Genomic DNA, 21021 nt, shown 5'->3' on the forward strand with positions numbered 1-21021 from the left:
TTAACATGTTTTAAAACATACACTCAAAGAAAATGAAAATAAGAGTAACTGTTAATTTATGCATGCTGAACAATGTGCTAAGTACCTTACATGCATTATCTCATTTAACCCTGCTATAATGCTATGAAGTTTGGGTACTGTTTTAAATTTTCACTATGCAGATGAGGAAACTGAGGCTTAGATAAGTTAGGTGGCGTATCTAGACTTTGGACCTAAATAATTAAACTAAAACCCTCTTTAGTAAGAAAATTAAAGATTTATTAATAATACTAATACTGGTAATATTAAGAAGAATAATGGCAAAGAAGTTATGTTCCTCTCCTGTGATCATGTGATTATTATAGTGGGCCAATATTTAAGTTCTTAATATCTTAAAAATAAAACCAAAATGGAGAATTTGTAGTGTTCTTTTAAACTTCCTGTTAGAACAGTTATACAAATTTATTGATGGGGATGATAGTTTTATTTAATCAGGATTAAACTCAAGTAGAAATTTCTGTAGTAACCTCTTCTCAAGGGGTGGTTGGTAATATAATAGAAAATAATGCCAACTATGATTTTACTAAAAGCAGAAATTTAGTTACAGTTTTTATACTGATCCTTTCAAATAGCAGCAAGCTTGGATGTGAATTTACTGAAGGCTTCTGTGCTTAAGACAAAGTTCATCAGTAAGGGTTCAGCCAGAGAAGCAGAGCTATTAGGAAATACGTACATATTAAGGGATTTATAACAAGGATTTGCCTTATGCAGTTGTGAGGACTAGCCAAGTAAATGAGAATTCCAGAAGGGAAGATCATGAGCAAGCTGGAACCTCAAACGCAGGCCAAAGCTATTGTCCACAGGCAGTCAGGAGTAGAATGGAACCCGGCACAGGCACTAGCTGATTATAGTTTCTGAGCTCAGGGATAGCCTAAGCCTGCTTTAAAAGGTTCGTCTGATTAAGCCAGGCTCACCCAGGGTAATCTCCCATTTGACTTACTCAAAGTCAACTGATTGAGGACCTTAATTACATCTGCAAAATCTCTTCACTTTTTGCATATAATGTGACCTAATTACAGGGGTGGTATCTGATCATATTCACAACTCCTGTCCCACACTCCAGAGGTAGATTTTGCAGTGTGTTAGAGGACTTCTATAGCTCTGTGATCCTATTTGAGTGCTGCCATGGAAGCCCCTCAAAAATATAATGCAAGAAATTTTCAAAATCCCTTCTCTCCATAACCCACACACCAGAGTGTGTCCCCATGAGATTTATGAACCAGAGATAAGGAGAACTATAGTTTTTTTTTTTTTTTTTTTTTTTTGCATCTCTGGCCTGACCTGCCATTCCCGATCATTTCTCTGACTTGCGTTTTCTGACTTATAGTTCACAGTGACCAGCTCTTCCCTGCTGCAATGTAGCATCATAGAGAAGCAAATAAAAATATTTCTTTTACCCTTTAACTTTCCTGTATAATTTTAACCATTATTTATCTTAAGGAGACTGGTTATTAAAAAAATAAACAAACAAAAAAACCTCCCTCCCCAAGGGATATGGACTTTTCTTTATCCTGTCAGACACCTGACATCATAATTTGGGTAGATTTAAGGTTGGCTTCTATTACTACCAAAGGGTGTCCTTCTAAATCACGTGGTCCATATAGTCCTGCTAGTACTCGTTTTAGTTTTCTTATTGAGTCTAGTTTGGTATACCTAATGCCTATACAGCACTTGATAAGGCCACAATTATCAGAAATAGAAATAGTTTTGGTTTCATAGTGAGTCAGTTTGGGATAGCCAATGCCAAAATATCACTTAATAATTTTCAGGCCAGTCTTTTTTGATTTCTGGAACCATTTTGATATTCACTTGAAAAGTAGATTTTCCAAAGATGTGTCAATGGAATTATTTGAATACTAGGATTGGGTAGTTTGTCAGCACATTTTCTATGGAAAATCTGAAGGGAAACATATTTATGTGATTTCTCTCTACAAATTCATTAGTTCAACAAATCTTTATTGAGAGCCTCCCATTTGCCCTGTTCTGGGTCTTGGGGATAAGAGGGATGAGAGTCGGAGAACCAAACATATGATTCTTTCCCCCCCAGAGCTGATTGATAGTCAGGTGGGAAAGAAGACAGTTGACGAACAATTTCCATGAAGTGTGAGCATTGTTCCGATTGTGGAAGTACTGAGTGCTATGAAAGTACACAAAACACAAAGAACAGACAAATCTATTATGGCAAAAATAATGGTCTTTGCAGTAATTCTAGACTGTGTTGATAGCTGCTGTTTCATCTTTAAGTGCTTTTCTGTTTCTCAAGATCAATAAGGTATACAATTAAGACTACTAAAGTTAGCTTCAAAAACTTTTAACCTTGTCCCATTCTTGTTTTATCTGTGCCTATACCATTTTTCCACTAGATTATTACTTTTGTCAGTTTTTGAGATAAAATTTATATGAATATATAGAAATACAAAAACTTAGTTGCACAGTTTTGACAAATGGCTGCTCATGTTCCACAACATGGATCACTTCCATTTGTCCAGAAAGTTGCCCAATATTCCTTCCCAGGTTACTCCTACCTCTTGCCCCGATAGGCAACTATTCTTGTGATTTTTTTTCCAACGTAGATTTTTTTGGCCTGTCTAGAACTTCATGTAATAGAAACGTATCGTATGTACTCTTTTCTGCTTGCTTTCTTTCACTCAGCATAGTGTTTGTGACATCTCTCCATGTTGCTACATATATCTTGGGTTCATTTCATTTTATTATTAAGTAGTGTTCCTTTTTTTTTTTTTTTTTTTAATGTCCACAATTTGACATTGTCTTGCTGATGGGTGCTTGAGTTATTTCCAATTTTTGGTTATTGTGAATAAAGTTGCTATGTATGCATTCTATTCAAGTCTTTTTATGGATACTTGTTTTCATTTCTCTTGGGCTAATACCAGGGAGTGGAATTGATGGGTGAAAGGGTAGGTGTTTGGTTAACTGTATAAGTAATTGCGAATTGTTTTCCAAAGTAATTTTAGCATTTTACAGTCCCACCAGCAATGTATGTGACTTGCAGTTGCTCCACATGCTTGGTGACATTTGTTGTTGTCAGTCTTTTAAATTTTAGCCATTCTGGTGAGTGTGCAGTTCTATTGTGGTTTTACTTAGCTTTTTTCTGATAACTAATGATATTGAGGGCGCTTTTGTGTGTTTATTGACTGTTTATGAATCTTCTTTGTAAAGTGTTTAAGTTTTTTGCTCATTTATTAAAAACTGTTTTTGACTTATTAGGGTGTAGAAGTTCTTTATATATTTTGGATACAAGTTATATACACACACATACACACACATATAGTGATTATTTTCTCCTAGTATGTGACTTGGTTATTTATTTTTTTAATGATATCATTTGATGAGAAGTTTTTAGTTTTGATGAGTTCCTACCAATTCTTGATTTTTGCTCTTTAGTCTATACCAAATTGTGGTTATATTCTCCTATATTTTCTTAAAAAAGGTTTGTTATTTCAGCTTTTATGGTGATGTCTATGACCCATCTCTGATTCACTTTTATTTTGTTGTGAAGGTAGGGATCAAAATTTCCTTGCTACATATGGATATACAGTTGCTCCAGCAACATTAATTGAAAGGATTTTTCTTTCGACATTAAATTGCTTTGGCACCTTTGACAGAAATTAACTGTGAGTCTGTATATAAGTCCTTTCTTCGGTACCTTGTTCTACTTGTCTATTTTTATGCCAGTACCCCACCATCTTGAATGAAAACTTTATAGTAAGTCTTGCAATTTGGCATTGTATGTCTCTAGCTTTATTCTTTTTTTTACCCTCCTTTGAGTTTGTTTTGATTATTCTAGTCCTATGAATTGCCATATGATTTTAGAATCAGCTTTTCAACTTCTAGTAAAAATGATCCTGTTGGAATTATGATTGATTTTGTATTGAATTAATTATAGGAGAATTGACATCTTAACAATAGCATCTTCTGATTAATATAATGTATATGGAATAATCTCTTCATTAATTTAGATGTTTTAAATTTTTTCTTAATTTTGTAGTTTGTAGCATAGAGGTTTTGCATGTTCTTAAGAATATGTTTTTTGGTGCTATTGTTAATGTAATTTTTTTACCTTTTTATTTTCTAAATAAATAAATAAATAAATGTTGTGATGTGTTCCTTCCTTCTCTAATTTCTGAAGTAGTTTGTATAACCAACCAACAATATCTATTGAAGATAATGAATTTTTTCCAAAAACATTCCCAGAAAGGAAACTAAAGGCTGAATTTGATAATATAAATAAAAATACCTTTGTTTTGCCTTGAGTTTTGAAGAATAGTTTTGCTGGATTATGAGTTGATAGGTTTTTCTTTTAATATGTTTCAGGCTGTCATTTGTATTAGTTATTTTTTGTTGCATTCAAAAATTGCCTTAAATCTTAATGGCTTAAACAAACAATAAGCATCTATTATCTCACAGTTTCTCTGAGTCAGGAATTGAGGAGTGATTTAGCTGGATGATCTGGCTTGGAGTCTTTCAGAAGGCTATTGTAAAGATACTGTCCAGGGCTACAGTCATCTGATGACTTACCTTTTTCCTTAAAGGGCCAAATAGTAAACATTTTTGGGACATATAGTCTCTATTGCAACTACTCAAGTCTACCATTGTACAGTGAAATCACCCATAAACAATACATAAATGATTGATCACAGCTGTGTTCTAATAACATTTTAATGGACTTTTCATAAATTTTTCATATGTCGCAAAATATTTTTCTTTTGATTTTTGTGCAGCCATTTAAAATATAAAATCATTATTAGCTCATGGGACAGACAAAAGCAGGAGACAGGGAAGATTTGGCTTGCGGGAAGTAGTTTCTTGACCCTTGGACTAAGGATGGTTGGTGATTCTGTGCTACTGTTGGCAGAAAGCCTTTGTTCCTTGCCACAGTCTGCTTGAGCATCTTCTTGACATGGTGGCTTGCTTCTTTCAGAGTAGATGATCCAACAGAGAGAAATCAAGGGAGAAGAGTATCTTTTACGATCTAGTTTTAGAGTCACTCCTTGTCATTTCCACCGCATTCTGTTCATTAAAACTTGTCACTGCACCTGGTGCATATTAAAGGGAGGAGATTTAGATTCCTGCTTTGAAGAGACTTTTGTCAAAGAACTTGCGGACGAATTTTGAAACCACCACATCATTTCGTTCTCTTCAGATGTCCATTGTTTTTGATGGGAGATTGACCATCATTTGTGTTGTTATTTTTCTGTTTGTAATGTGTCCTTGTTTTCTGGCTGCTTTCAAGATTTTCTTTTTATTTTTGCATTTTAGTAGCTTGCTTAAGAAATGCCTGGGCATGGTTTATTTTTATTCATCTTGTTTGGATTTTTTTGAGATTCTTTTAAGTTAAAATATCTTTATCAAAGTTGGAAAGTTTTCGGCCAATATTTTTGCAAATATTTTTTCTACCTTATATCCTCTTCCCCACCTGTCTCTCTGGGACTCCAGTTATACTTATGCAAGTGTGCTTGATATTGTACTATTGGTCTTGGAGTCTCTATTTATTTTTCTTATTTGCAATCTTTTTAAAATCTCTGATCTTCAGATTGAAAAATTTCTATTTATCTCCTTTCAACCAAATTTATTCTTTATTCTCCAACTCCAATCTGATGTTAAATCCATCCAATAGTGAAATTTGTATTGCAATTATTGTTTTCATTATATTACATTTATGTATATTGTGTATGTATGTTTCATGACTGAGATTCCTCATCTGTTTATTCATTGCACATGTATTTTCCTTTATGCCCTTGAACATATTTTACATTTTTTATAGTTGCTTTTAAGTCCTTATTCATAAAGGATAACAGCTGAACCATTTTTAGGTCATTTTCCATTACTTGCTTATTTTTTCTTTAGTATCAGTCACATTTTCTTCTTTTATCACATCTACTTATTTTTGACTGTGTACTGAATATTAGAAATGACATGTTGTAGAAACTCTGAGTTTTCCTAAGTTTTCCTAACAGTGATTTTGATTTTGTCAGACAGTTAATTTTGCTGGAGTGAATTTCCAGTTTCTCTCTCTTCTGCAGTGGGCAGTTGCTTGTATCTCTGCTTCCATCTGCTCCTCTTTTACTGGGCCTCCCCTAAGCATGCATGGTTTAGTGATCAGCAAGAATTTGGTTGAAATTTATAAGCAGATTTTTTAGATACCTCTGTAGTTCAGGATTTAGCCCATCCAACATTCTGGCTGCTTGGGAGACCTGAATTCTACCCTCAGATACCTCAAGCCACTAAGGCTGCAACTTCTTCTGCCTGAGCTAGAGGCAGATTGGGCAGGGCATGCCTTGAGACAGAGGACCACAGACTCACAAATCTCACTGGTTAACTTTTATCTTTGAAGAGAACTCTGCATTCCAGTTTCTCCCTGCTTTTGATAACTCTCAATGGCCTTCAAGCTGATTCTGAAATATATTTTGTCCAGGTTTTATAGTTGCTACCTGTGGGAGAATTAATTCAACTAAACTACTCCACCATTTCCCAATGCTGGACCACCCCAAAAGAAAAAAAAATGATGATGATGCCAAAACTAAAACCCATTAATTTAGTTGTAATTCACCTAATATGGAGGTTCAGTAAGCTTATTACTTGCCTATTCAGGATACTTTAATTCTAATTAATACAGGCTAATTTTCTGTTAGATGTTTTCAGCAGTTGTCACATTCTTGTCTTGGCTTATGGTTATGGTCAGTCAAAGCATGTGGATTATTTTCAGCTGAATTTCACCTGAATTTCTCTGAACCACAGGAAATGGCAGGAAATAAAAGAAGGAAAGAACATGACTGGCCTTCACGCTTTCAAATGATCACACTGCTTTTTTATAATGTCACCTTAGCAGTTCTTACCTGAGTTGATGATGAGAGTAATCAGTAAAGCACAGTCATTATGCGATTTCTCTGTTAAATTTTCCAGTCTGGAGAGTGATATGAACCACTTCAATAAAGAACCAAAAAATTATAACTTTACAATTAATTATTTCAACTTATCAAAACATAATCCACAAGCCTATAAATAACTACAAACCAATTTCCTTGGATAAAAGCAAAAGACAAAAAGAATATTAGAGGCTTATTGTTTTATTCTGAAGAAATAATCACATTATGTTTTTTCCTTAGAATTTAATTTTCCTATGAATAATGTTGGTATAAGTAGATTAGTTTATCTCATTTGATAGAATGAAATTGGAATGGTTTATTATCTGTTTTATTGAAGATTCTTAGAATAATGTTTCAAATTATTTGTACAAAATTTAAAGCAACTTGATTTAATGTTGTATTCATTTACTTGGAGACCTTGACTTTTTGTATTGAGAATTTCCTCATTTTGATATTAATTTTCAGTTGTTGATGGAGGGTTCATAATCATTTTCAGGTCATTAATTGTTAGTACGGCATACAGACAATGTGGAAAATCTGTCAAAATTTTGTTTTATTTAAATTGCTCCTTTTCATACAATGGACAAATTTCACTCCAACCTAATCTTTAAAAATATTTATGTAACTGATTATTACTAATTTCAAAGAAGAGTCAAATAACCAAAGAACCAGAAAAAATTTAAAGTGAAATTTAACAAAAAAATTTAGACCATGGAGGTGAAGAATAAGAAACCACAGAAAGAGGTACTGAAAGCAAATGAACATTGCTTTTTTCATTGTTGTTTAAAGGACTACATTGAACTTCTAGGCATAATGAGTTGTTGAAGATCGGAAGTAAGTGTGGTAGGAAAAAATTGAAAGAGTGCATGTCAGAGGATAAAACATCAAAATAAATAGTTATTTGAAAGAAATACCTAGTTGGTGTCAGGGGATTGATTTTGTTTTCAGAGCAGAGGGTGCTGTGGCATGGTAACTCTTTAGGAGTGAAGATTTCTGTAGTCCAGGTTGGAAATTGCAATAGTGGACTATGGATTATAGCTTAGTTCAAAAGAAATTATCATTATCAGTAACATCCTCACCAACATCATCACCACCACAATCATGATCAAAATCACTAACATTTATCAGTGTTTATTTTCCCCTGGGAACTAGGCATTACCCTATTTTCTCTGTTCCTATGTGGGAGGTACTTTTATTACCTTTATTTACAGATTAGAAAACAAGCTTGAAAGATTTAACTAACTTGTCCCTAGGTCACAGAGGTAGTAGTGGCAGAGGTTGGATTCATAACTGGATTTCCAAAACTTATTGGCATAACTTCCAATCCATGAAAAAAATTGGGAAGAATATTAAGCCTAAACTATTAATTTTAAGATCTCTTATTTGGAGCTTGTCATTAAACAATATAAAATTATTCATTATGGAAAAATGATTTTCTACCATTGTGAATAATTTAAGAAAGTATTATTTATTTTTGTGGTTTTCTACATCATTTTTCAGTAGATTTTGAACTTCTAGAATGGACAATTTAACTACTTTTATTTAAAGGGGGTTCAGAGGACAGATTTTTTTCCCAAGTACATATTCACAACCAGGAAAGGTTCTTTTGACATATACACATATTTTAAAAATGTTTGATTGTATCTTTTTTTGCTCTCTCTTCTTAGGAAAAATTGGATGTGGGAGTGAGGAAAGAAGTAGATGGCATGGGAACATCTGAAATAAAATACGGTGACTCGGTCTGCTACATACAGCATGTAGATACAGGCCTCTGGCTTACTTACCAGTCTGTGGATGCAAAATCTGTGCGAATGGGCTCTATACAACGTAAGGTAAGACTACATGAAAACGCAATTTATTGCAGTTATTTTTATATGAATAGGAAGCGTAAATCTAACATAAAAGAGACAGGTAACAATTTCAGCCAGCTGCTAAAGCTCATTATTTTTCATGCCGGAGGTCAAATCCCACCATATTAGATTTTTGTAGCATGAACATTACTAGAATTACATCACTGATATATAGGATTTATGTATTTAATGAAGTATTATTAAGTGAACAAATATACTTTATTCTGGATTCTAGCTTAGTTTCTAACCCTGTTAAGTTTGTCTTCCATGCCACTGCTAGGATTTTGTTTCTGAAATGCAGAAGTACTCATGTACTCTCTCAGCTGTAAGTTCTTTAGTGACATCCCATTGCTTACAAGATGGAGATCAGATGTTTTGGTATTGCTTTAATACCCTGCCTGACATCTGGCTCTTACCTCTTCTCTGCTTGGTTCTCCTACTCTTCCACCATTCTGCAGCCATACTACACTCCTTGAATTTCCTTAAAAGAAGTGGGGGGGGGGATCTTTTTTTCACATTTCACCCTTTCTATATGCTGTTTACTTCATATGGATTACCCTTTAAAACTTTTCCTATCTGTTCAACTTCTATTCACCCTCTAAAGATTAAGTTTAAACATCATGGTAGAAATTCTTTCTGGCTATTCTCCCATTTATTTTCGTCTCTATCTCCACCCCTTGCCATCTTTCGCTAGATTATTAATGTTATTTTATTTTCAGTTTTTGAAGGTAACATTTATGTACATTGAAATACAAAAACTTATTTGTGGAGTTTTGGCAAATGGATACATCTGAGTGAACCACATTCCTATAAAACATTCCCATTTCCCCAGGAAGTTCCCCAATATTCCTCTCCAGGTTATCCCCACTCCTTTCCTCCAGAGGCATCCACTCTTGTGACTTGTTTTCTACCATTGATAGTTTTGCTTGTTCTAGAATAGTATATAAATGAAATCATACAGTCTGCAGTCATTTGTGTATGGATCCTTGCACTAAATATCGTATCTGTAGCATTTATCCATGCTGTTGCATGTTTGGATCCAAAAAGCTAAAGCTGCTTTTGGAGGACTTCAGAAGCCAAAAGAGCCAGAGGTTAAACTAAGTTTAGCTCACAGTCTAAAGGGGAAGGACAGAAAGGAAAAGGTGTGACAAAGATATATAATTATGATTTATTATCTATTTCTATTACTAGATTCAGAGGACTGGACCATGCCTCTTACTTTTGTATTCCCAGTATCTAGCATGGTGCCTGAATCATGCTAGGTGTTCAATAAATATTCATTGAATGAAAACACATATTTTTTCAGGGTGTGGAGTTATAGTTGAGTTAGTGAGATCCCCCATCCACATGTTAGCTTGATCTCCAACTGCATTAATATAGCAGACTCACGTGCCCACAGACTTCTCTGAGAGCTGTATTATGACTTGGAGGATGAATAGCTAATGTTGTCCAAATTGCAGCAGAGGAGGTTGATTCAGCTTCAAAGCCAATTTTTATTTTGACAATGGTGTTTTGCCCTGGCTTTTCTACAGATGCAGTTGATTTTTTATTTTGAAAAGTTTTAAACATACAGAAAAGTTAGAAACCCATAATGAATGTCCATATACCTAGGGCTGAGATTCAACAATTACTAATATTTTGTGATATTTGCTTTCCCTTACTCCCTCCCTCCTTCCCTTTCTTTCCCTTTCTCTCTTCACTCATTCTAACACACACACACACACACACACACACACACACAGAGAGATTCTTCTATACAATCACAGTACCATTATTATACCTAAGAAAACGAACAAGAATTCCATTATATCATCTAATATCCTGTTTCTATTCGTATTTCTTCTAGTGTCTCAAGAATGTCTTTTACAGCTCAGTTTTAATCTTGATCCAAACAAGTTTCAGAATTTATTTAATTGTGCCATTTTAGTCTCTTTTAATCTAGAATAGTCCCTCAGTTATTTTTGCCCCATGGCTGACTTTTTGAACAATCCAGGGCATTTATAGAATGTTCCAGCTTCTGGATGTGTCTGACAGTTTTCTCACTGTGCTTATATTCTTTTAATTTCCTGTGAACTTGAAGTTAGCTCTAGAGCCATGTTGCCCAAATCAGTAGCTACAAGCCCATGTGGCTCTTTACTACTTGAGATGTGGTTAGTACTAGAAGACCTGAATTTTGGGGTTTTATTTAATTTTAATTAATTCAAATTTATAAACTTGTACTTTAGTTATTAGAAAACTTTTAAGAATGTTTAGAAAAACTTGAGCATTTTTCCACTATAAATTTTATGAATTTTAAATAAAAATCAAGCATTTTCACTGAAAATTTTGTTTGAATTGAATATTCTGTAAGTATAAAATACACATTGGATTTTGAGGACAAAGTATGAAAAAAGAATGTAAAATATTTCATTAACAAGTTTTTACATTAATTCCATGTTGAAATAATAATGTTTTGGGTATGTTGGGTTAAATCATGCATATTATTAAAATTAATTTTGCCTATTTCTTTTTACTTTTTGAAATGTGGCTTCTAGAAAAGCCCAAGTTATAAATTTCTATATTTTAGAAACACTTCCCCTCTCCCCCATTACTGCTCTCAAGCATAACCATGCTAAACAAACTTTATGCTGTAGAAAAATAAGTCTATGAAAATCTCTAAAATTATTGCTATTCTAAAACCACCTAATACAATAATTACTTACAGGGAGACTTCTGTGAGGCAATGATATGAATTCCTCAATCTTGGACCTCCTAATTGTTATATACTTCCCAGTTCGCTGATGCCTTCAAATCTTTTATTTTTTGAAAGAAAAGCATGTAGGTGGTATTGTCTCCACATCTGTGCCTATTTGACACTGTCTTCCAGTGTCATTGTTCCAGTGTCTGTGTGGTCATTTCATATGAATAATAATTTTCTGAGTCACTATTTATAGTCTTTATTTATACCATGTTGTATGACTAGTCATATGTTTATTTTATATTTTATAATATACTATCACATACTGGGATATTACATTTTATATGCCATATTTCATTTTTAAAAACCTGAAAAATTCTGAATTATGAAATCAGGGTTTTTAATCAGCATATATAGGTCTTTTTAAAACTGAAGGTATTGTCTGAATGCAATTTTGGTTTCTATTTTTGTGCAGTTTCAGTTTCCTAGTTTCTTTCTTAAGAATACCTCAAACCCCTTGTCTCCATTTTGCCCTCTTCTGTGTCCATATTTTTCTCTGTGTCATTGTCTCTACATGCTTCTCAAGTGTGTCTTCCAAGTCACTAATTTTGCTCTCTTTGGCGCTGTTCTGTTCTTTAGGCCCTTTTAGTACTATTGAAATTTTTGTTTCCTTGTATTTTTTTGTTCTCTCATCCAGTTCACTTTTTATCTCAGCTTTTTGTCTTTTCATCTATTCTGGTAGTTTATTCATCTTAGCATGTTTACTCACTGTGAATTTTTACTCCTATTTCATAGAAGTCGTAACTTCCTGCATCCTGTGGAAAATTGAGTTTTCATATTTAACCAGTACCCTTCTATTCTTTACCTAGCTTTTAAAAAAATTAGGACTGATTGCTGATTTTATCAAAGGAGATAAAAATCATGTTTAGTGTCCTTTAATGAGTTGATGAAATAAATAGACATCCTGATATTGAAGAATTCTTACATTCCTCAATAAACCCTACTGGGCCATTAGTGTCTGGGCCATAATGTATTATTTTTTGAAATCCTACTGGATTTGATTAAATAATGTTATATTTATAAGTGAAATTAATTTTTATTTATGATAAAGTTTGATTTTTGTACAGTCTTCATGTGCTGTTAAATATTCTTCTTTTGGTCTTTTTCAACCATTTTTAAATATAAAAACCATTCACAGGCCAAACTGCAATAGACAGTGGGCCCATAGTTTGCTGATCCATGGTGGTCTGGATCAGTCTATCATTGGGAGGATGTTTTTAAAAGGTTGTTAGTGCTCAGCTGTGAAACTATCTAGCCCTAGGACCTTTTGTTGTTTGTTTGTTTGTTTTTTCCTTCTTGTAAATAGTATATCTTTACTAATCATGCTATTTCTTCAGGATTATGATTTTAATTTGCAGATATTTTCTTGACCTTCAAAGAATTTTTAAAGAGATTGATATAGGACACTTGAACCAACGTGCTTAACATCATATTTAGGCAACACACAGAACAGAAAATGGAAAAGATAATTCATGAGCACTTTGAATAAAATGTGGTGATGAGCAGAAGCCATAAAATGCAGTCATAACAAATGAGACTTCCTCTTTTGATAGAGCTGCCATAATGGAATTTGAGGAAGCAATATAGGAAATAGACTGAGTGTACCTAGAATCTTTTAAACATCAATCTCTTCAGAAGAAACTGGCCTAATCATATTTTCTACTTGGGTGGAAGGATTTCTTTTGATTATTCTTAATTTGCTAGGAAGCTATCCATTTCCTCTACGATTAACCAGCCCCCCCCCCACCCCGCCTGTTTTTCTCGTGGTAGAGTTGCATGTAGTGTTGCCTTATCATAATTTAAATCTCTTTTGTATCTTATTTCCAATCCTCTATGTTTTTGCTTTCTCTCTATTTTTCTTTAGCTTGATTTGTGAGAGTTATCTTCTCTCATTATGATCTCTTCTCAAAGAATCAAAATTTGGGTTTATTCATTGCTTCTGGTGTTTTATTTGATTTCCAGTTCATTAATTAATTCCCAATTTCAACTTTACTTTTGTTTATTTTGTTGTTGATTATCTAGCATCTTGGAATAAGTAATTATTTGCTTCATTTAGTAATTTTTCTTTATTAATGAAAGTATTTAAGGACAGTGGCGAACCTTGATTAGGATAGGGACAGGAAGGGAGCCCTATGAGGGTTTGATTTTCAGATGCTTTAATGTACTGTTTTTTGAAGAATTAATCGGGCACCAAATGTCCATAGAACCAAGGTTGAGAAAGCCTACACAGATGTAAGAAATTCATCCTTACTTAATTTTAATAATTTTCACTCAGTGTAGTATGTCTCACACAATGGTTTCTTTTGGTGGAGTGGGCCTTGCATCAGCTAAGGAAAAAGTCCCCCAGAGCTGAAGGGTAGTGCTAAACACGGGGACTAAATACTCTAAAAGATCTCCACCCCAAACAGCAGGTTGAAAAGGTAACACACTGGGTAAAAATGGACTGTCTTTGTGATCAGAAGCAGAGCTATGAAGTTGTTTGGAGTACCTGAATAGTCACTCAAAGAAAGCACTGTTATAAACTCAAAAAACATGCAGTATTGACTGTGTGCAGAATTTGTGACTAGGGTGAATTTAAATGTTTGGAAATGGGTAGAGGTGATGGTTGCCCAATATGGTGAGTCTAATTAACAGCACTGAATTATGTGTGTGATTGTGGTTGAAAGGGGGGGTTTAGAGTAGAATATGTCACTAGAAGAAAAGCTGGAGGATAAAACAGGGGACTGTGTAACAGCAAATCTTGCGGTGGATGATGACTGTGATTAATAGTGTGAATATAAAAATGTTCTTTCATCAGCTGTAACAAATGTACCACACCAATGCTAAGAATCAATAATAGAGGGAGATAAGGGGTATGAAATGTGTTATTTTTTTTGAGTAAAGAAAATGTTCTAAAATTGATTGTGGTGTGCAACCATGTGATGATACTATGAACCATTGATTATAAGCTCTGGATGGATTGTATGATATGTGAATATATCTAAATAAAACTTTTGAAGAAAAAAATGTTTTGATCTTGGTGTTGGTTACACAGATGTGTTCACTTTGTGAAATGTATTGACCTATACACTTAAGATTTTTGAAATTAGCTGTCCATATGTTCTAGAAATATAGAAATTTCAAAAACAAAAATAAGGAATAATAAAATGAAAATGTATTTAAAAAAGTAATTTGGAAGACTTAAAAGCATCATTTCAGTGCTTAGTGATTAACCAGCCTATGTTCACAACTAGTGTATAACTTGTGATATATGTGTAATGTTTTTCTTTTGCTGCGTTCGGAGACTTGCTCAGGCTGAGGATCAATCATTGAATATAGATATGTGAAAACAGTGTTTGTTTTGCTCAGCTCAATACATTCATTGATTCATTCTTTAAAACAGTAATTGAATGAATGTTTTGAATGGCTAGTTTGTACAGGTCCTGTGTGTCTTATTTTTACCTATATACAAATAGCTTTTCAGCCCTGCCACCTGTCTCTTGATTCTGCTTGTTGTTATGGCTCATCTTTTTGAGGACGTGTCTTCTTAACCACTGTTTGAAAAAGAAATGTTAGGAATAATACCATTTCTGCTGTTTTTACAGGCTATTATGCATCATGAAGGCCATATGGATGATGGCTTAAATTTATCTCGATCTCAGCATGAAGAATCACGTACAGCCCGAGTAATTCGTAGTACTGTCTTCCTTTTCAATAGGTTTATAAGGTACATTTCCTTTTGTTGTGGTTGTTTGATATTTTATTTTCATTTCTATATTAAATTTAAAAATAGACAATTAAAAGTATTCTGTAGTGATATTAATAAAAAATGGTATTATAATAAATGTGACATTAATTTCACACAACTTTTTAGGTCAGTGGGATGTATCATAAAATGCTAGTCAGATGATTTTATGTCCCTTTTTATTAAAAACAAGCTTTAAAAAAGTGAATGTGCTTTCAGAAATTTGGTATGTGACTTAAAACTGATAACTGCAGGTCAGGATTATTCTGTAGCATACCCTCATGCTGGACCCAGTTAATTATCTTTTAAATGAAAATAACGAGCCTGGAGTTTTAAACTTGATTAAAAAATGAAATGATTCTTATAATAACTAAGTTTTTCCACCTAATAATATCTATATCTGTAAACTAAACCAAACCTGTGGCCAAAGTGCTCTCTAGTAATATTATACCAATTTATACTCTGACCTGTGATGGATATCATCTGTCTTTTTAAACTTTGCCGATCTGATGAACAAAAAATATGCACATCTTCTTGTTTTTTTTTTTTAAATTTATATTTATTTGAGAATTATGAGAATGAATATAATCTCATGTTTGTTGAACATATTTCTTCATTTATTTGTTCTTTTGTGACTTATTTGCCCATATTTCTATTAGACTGTTATGAGCTTTTGTTATATTAGAAATATTAATTTCCTGTCATTATATATAAGTTCCAAATATGTCTTCCAATTTATTGGTTTGGAAAATAATTTTAAAGTGCTTTTTCAATAGAAGTTTAACCAATAAATTATTTTTGGCTTTACAAAATGGAAAGATCTTCTCCACCCAAGATTATATATATATTCACTTGATTTTTTTCTTCTTCTTCTATAAATCATCCCAATGTGTGTTTATGCATGCGTGCATGCTTATGTGCGCATCTTGATGTTTGTGTAGCCAAGGAATGTGCATGGCATTCTGCTTCATCACATCCTTAGAATTTATCCCATTTCTCTGCCCCTTCTAAACCCTAAGCCTCATCACCTGGAGTAGGGCTTAGAGGTGGGGTAAGCGTCTGTTTTTATATTCTGTTTATTATTTGTGTTTTATTACTTTTAAGTATTATATTTATTATTGTATCATTCTTACAGTATTCATTATTTGTTTTATTATAATAAAATATATATTTTAATGAAGTATAAAATTAGTGATGTCAAAAAGTACTACCTGGAAATTATAGCTTTAGAATCAATGAAACTTAGCTTTTTCTATCCAGTTCTTTCTGCTAGTTCTTATTTACTACAGCTAATCAGTTTCACGATAGGTATTGAGCAAGGTAATTTTAGATCTTTAAAAATGACAAATTTTCTATTAAATTGTCTCCATCAGTACTTGAATATGAGTGATAATTTTTAATAACAATGTGTGTGATAGTTTTTTATTACAATATGACTTCGATGGCACTATAGAGATTCCATTTGGTAAGCAATAGTTAACTTACTACCAAAGAAGTAAATGATTATTTGTATTTTTTCAAAAACATAATGTATCAGTGTTGAGAGTTAATGTAGAAAGGGTATACCGTAAGTTACATTTTATATGTTGAGTCACGAACTAAAATTCATCTATGTTAAACCATGGTTATAGTTAATAGTGCAGTTATAAAAATGTGCTTTCATCAATTGTAGCAAATGTTCCACACCAATGCAAAGTGTTAATAATAGGGTGGTAGATGGGAATCCTGTATTTTATTCATGGTTGTTCTATAAACCCACAACTTTTCTCATAAAGAAAAAAATTAATTTCATCTTGAATATAATTTGCTTTAGCACATTTGCTCTTTACTCAGACTTGTGTGTTAAAAAAAAAAAACAAAACTGGTATCTGTGATCTGGAAAATTGATTTTAAAACTTAACACTTGTTTACTTGATTACATAGGAAACCAAATATGAGAAGTTTAGATTCTGTGGCAGAAATACTGAATTACATATTTGCTGCTTCATTAAATCTTGAAAATCAGTTTCTGACTCAGTTATTTAGATGATATTCATTCATTATACTTATCATGATAAAATAGGATGGCTATGTTAGCCCATATTCAACTACAAAAAGACCATTTGATTCCTACTCTGATCTTTATTATTTCTTTTCTTCTGTTGCTCTTCTTTTTTAGTTTCTTAAGGTGAATACTGATGTCATTAATTTAAGACCTTTCTTTTTCTAATATAGGCATTTAGAGCTATAGATTTCTATCTTTAGTGGCATTCCATACATTTTGATATGTTGGGTTTTAATTTTCCTTTTGTTTACTTCTTTGACTAGTGGATTATTTAGTTTTCAAATATTGGGGGATTTTCCAGAGATCACTCTGTTACTGACTTCTGCCGCTGCCCCTGTAGTCAGAGAACATACTCTGTAAGACTTGAGTGCTTTAAAATTTATTGAGACTTATATTATAGTCCATAATATGTTCTATCTTGGTAAATATTCTTTGGGTACTTGAAAACAATGTGCCTTCTGCTATTGTTGGGTGACTGTTCTATAAATTTCAGTTTGATCCAGTTGACCAATAATGTTGTTCAAATCTTCTGTTTCCTTACTGATTTTCTGTCTGTTTTTCTATCAGTTATTGAGAAATGCTATTGAAACCACTGACTGTCATTTTGGATTTTTCTGTTTCTTCTTGTAGTTCTGTCATTTTTTTGTTCATGTATTTTGAAGTTCTGTTCTTAAGTACATACATATTTATGATTATATCCTTTTGATAAATTGACCCCTTTTTCATTATAAAATGAAATTCTTTATCCCTGGTAATATTCTTTGTTATGACATATATTTGTATGATATTAATATAGCTACTGCATCTCTCTTTTGACTCATGTTAGCTTGGTATGTCTTTTTAAATTCTTTTACTTTTATTTGTGTCTTTATGTTTAAATTCTGTTTCTTTTAGGCAGCATATAATTGGATCCTGCTTTTTTTTTTTAATCTTCATTTTATTGAGATATATTCACATACCACACAGTCATACAAAACAAATCGTACTTTCGATTGTTTACAGTACCATTACATAGTGGTACATTCATCACCCAAATCAATCCCTGACACCTTCATTAGCACACACACAAAAATAACAAGAATAATAATTAGAGTGAAAAAGAGCAATTGAAGTAAAAAAGAACACTGGGTACCTTTGTCTGTTTGTTTCCTTCCCCTATTTTTCTACTCATCCATCCATAAACTAGACAAAGTGGAGTGTGGTCCTTATGGCTTTCCCAATCCCATTGTTACCCCTAATAAGCTACATTTTTATACAACTGTCTTCGAGATTCATGGGTTCTGGGTTGTAGTTTGATAGTTTCAGGTGTCCAACACCAGCTACCCCAATTCTTTAGAACCTAAAAAGGGTTGTCTAAAGTGTGCATAAGAGTGCCCACCAGAGTGACCTCTCGGCTCCTTTTGGAATCTCTCTGCCACTGAAGCTTATTTCATTTCCTTTCACATCCCCCTTTTGGTCAAGAAGATGTTCTCCGTCCCACGATGCCGGGTCTACATTCCTCCCCGGGAGTCATATTCCACGTTGCCAGGGAGAGTCACTCCCCTGAGTGTCTGATCCCACGTAGTGGGGAGGGCAGTGATTTCACCTTTCAAGTTGGCTTAGCCAGAGAGAGAGGGCCACATCTGAGCAACAAAGAGGCATTCGGGAGGAGGCTCTTAGGCACAACCATAGGGAGGCCTAGCCTCTCCTTTGCAGCAACCGTCTTCCCAAGGGTAAAACCTGTGGTAGAAGGCTCAACCCATCAAACCACCAGTCCCCTATGTCTGTGGTCATGTTAGCAACCATGGAGGTGGGGTAGGCGAATACCCCTGCATTCTCCACAGGCTCCTCAAGGGGGCACTACATCTTTTTTTTTTCCTTGTTTTTCTTTTCTTTCTTTTTTTTTTTTAACTTTCCCTTCTTTTTTAAATCAACTGTATGAAAAAAAAAGTTAAAAAGAAAACAAACATACAATACAAGAACATTTCAAAGAGACCATAACAAGGGAGTAAGAAAAAGACAACTAACCTAAGATAACTGCTTAACTTCCAACATGTTCCTACTTTACCCCAAGAAAGTTACCTAATATAGCAACATTTCTGTGAACTTGCTCCTACTATATCCATCAGAAATTAACAGACTATAGTCATTCCTGGGCATCCCCAGAACGTTAAATAGATTATCTGTTCTTCTTGGATTATTGTTCCCCCTTCCTTAATTGCTCTCTATTGCTAGTTCCCCTACATTCTACATTATAAACCATTTGTTTTACATTTTTCAAAGTTCACATTAGTGGTAGCATATAATATTTCTCTTTTTGTGCCTGGCTTAGTTCGCTCAGCATTATGTCTTCAAGGTTCATCCATGTTGTCATATGTTTCACGAGATCGTTCCTTCTTACTGCCGCGTAGTATTCCATCGTGTGTATATACCACATTTTATTTATCCACTCATCTGCTGAAGGACATTTGGGTTGTTTCCATCTCTTGGCAATTGTGAATAATGCTGCTGTGAACATTGGCGTGCAGATATCTGTTCGTGTCACTGCTTTCCGATCTTCCGGGTATATACCGAGAAGTGCAATCGCTGGATCGAATGGTAACTCTATATCTAGTTTTCTAAGGAACTGCCAGACTGACTTCCAGAGTGGCTGAACCATTATACAGTCCCACCAACAATGAATAAGAGTTCCAATTTCTCCACATCCCCTCCAGTATTTGTAGTTTCCTGTTTGTTTAATGGCAGCCATTCTAACCGGTGTTAGATGGTATCTCATTGTGGTCTTAATTTGCATCTCTCTAATAGCTAGTGAAGCTGAACATTTTTTCATGTGTTTCTTGGCCATTTGTATTTCCTCTTCAGAGAACTGTCTTTTCATATCTTTTGCCCATTTTATAATTGGGCCATCTGTACTATTGTCATTGAGTTGTAGGATTTCTTTATATATGCAAGATATCAGTCTTTTGTCAGATACATGGTTTCCAAAAATTTTTTCCCATTGAGTTGGCTGCCTCTCTACCTTTTTGAGAAATTCCTTTGAGGTGCAGAAACTTCTAAGCTTGAGGAGTTCCCATTTATCTATTTTCTCTTTTGTTGCTTGTGCTTTGGGTGTAAAGTCTAGGAAGTGGCCGCCTAATACAAGGTCTTGAAGATGTTTTCCTACATTATCTTCTAGGAGTTTTATGGTACTTTCTTTTATATTGAGATCTTTGGTCCATTTTGAGTTAATTTTTGTGTAGGGGGTGAGGTAGGGGTCCTCTTTCATTCTTTTGGATATGGATATCCAACTCTCCCAGCCCCATTTGTTGAAAAGACCATTATGACTCAGTTCGGTGACTTTGGGGGCCTTATCAAAGATGAGTCGGCCATAGATCTGAGGGTCTATCTCTGAATTCTCAATTCGATTCCATTGATCTATATGTCTATCTTTGTGCCAGTACCATGCTGTTTTGGCAACTGTGGCTTTATAATAAGCTTCAAAGTCAGGGAGTGTAAGTCCTCCCACTTCGTTTTTCTTTTTTAGAGTGTCTTTAGCAATTCGAGGCATCTTCCCTTTCCAAATAAATTTGATAACTAGCTTTCCCAAGTCTGCAAAGTAGGTTGTTGGAATTTTGATTGGGATCCTGCTTTTTTATTCAATCTGATAATTATTGCCTTTTAACTGTGATGTGTAGCCCATTTACATTAATCTGATTATTGATATGGTTAGGTTTAAGTCTGTCATCTTACTATTTGTTTTGTATTTGTTCTATTCTTTGCTTCCC

General features: G+C 33.8%; 1 protein-coding gene across 5 annotated transcripts in view; it reads left to right on the forward strand.

The window, feature by feature from the left end:
• RYR2 (ryanodine receptor 2) overlaps nucleotides 1-21021 on the forward strand; it is a 769122-nt gene that overhangs the window by 382994 nt on the left and 365107 nt on the right. For all 5 annotated transcript variants that reach the window (XM_037821856.1, XM_037821863.1, XM_037821872.1 and 2 more), the window contains exons 12-13: nucleotides 8591-8755; nucleotides 15095-15216. In XM_037821856.1, the coding sequence (XP_037677784.1) occupies nucleotides 8591-8755; nucleotides 15095-15216 (287 nt within the window). The remainder of the gene's footprint in view (nucleotides 1-8590; nucleotides 8756-15094; nucleotides 15217-21021) is intronic.

This window comes from Choloepus didactylus, chromosome 2, assembly GCF_015220235.1.
Source record: "Choloepus didactylus isolate mChoDid1 chromosome 2, mChoDid1.pri, whole genome shotgun sequence".
NCBI lineage: Eukaryota > Metazoa > Chordata > Mammalia > Pilosa > Megalonychidae > Choloepus > Choloepus didactylus.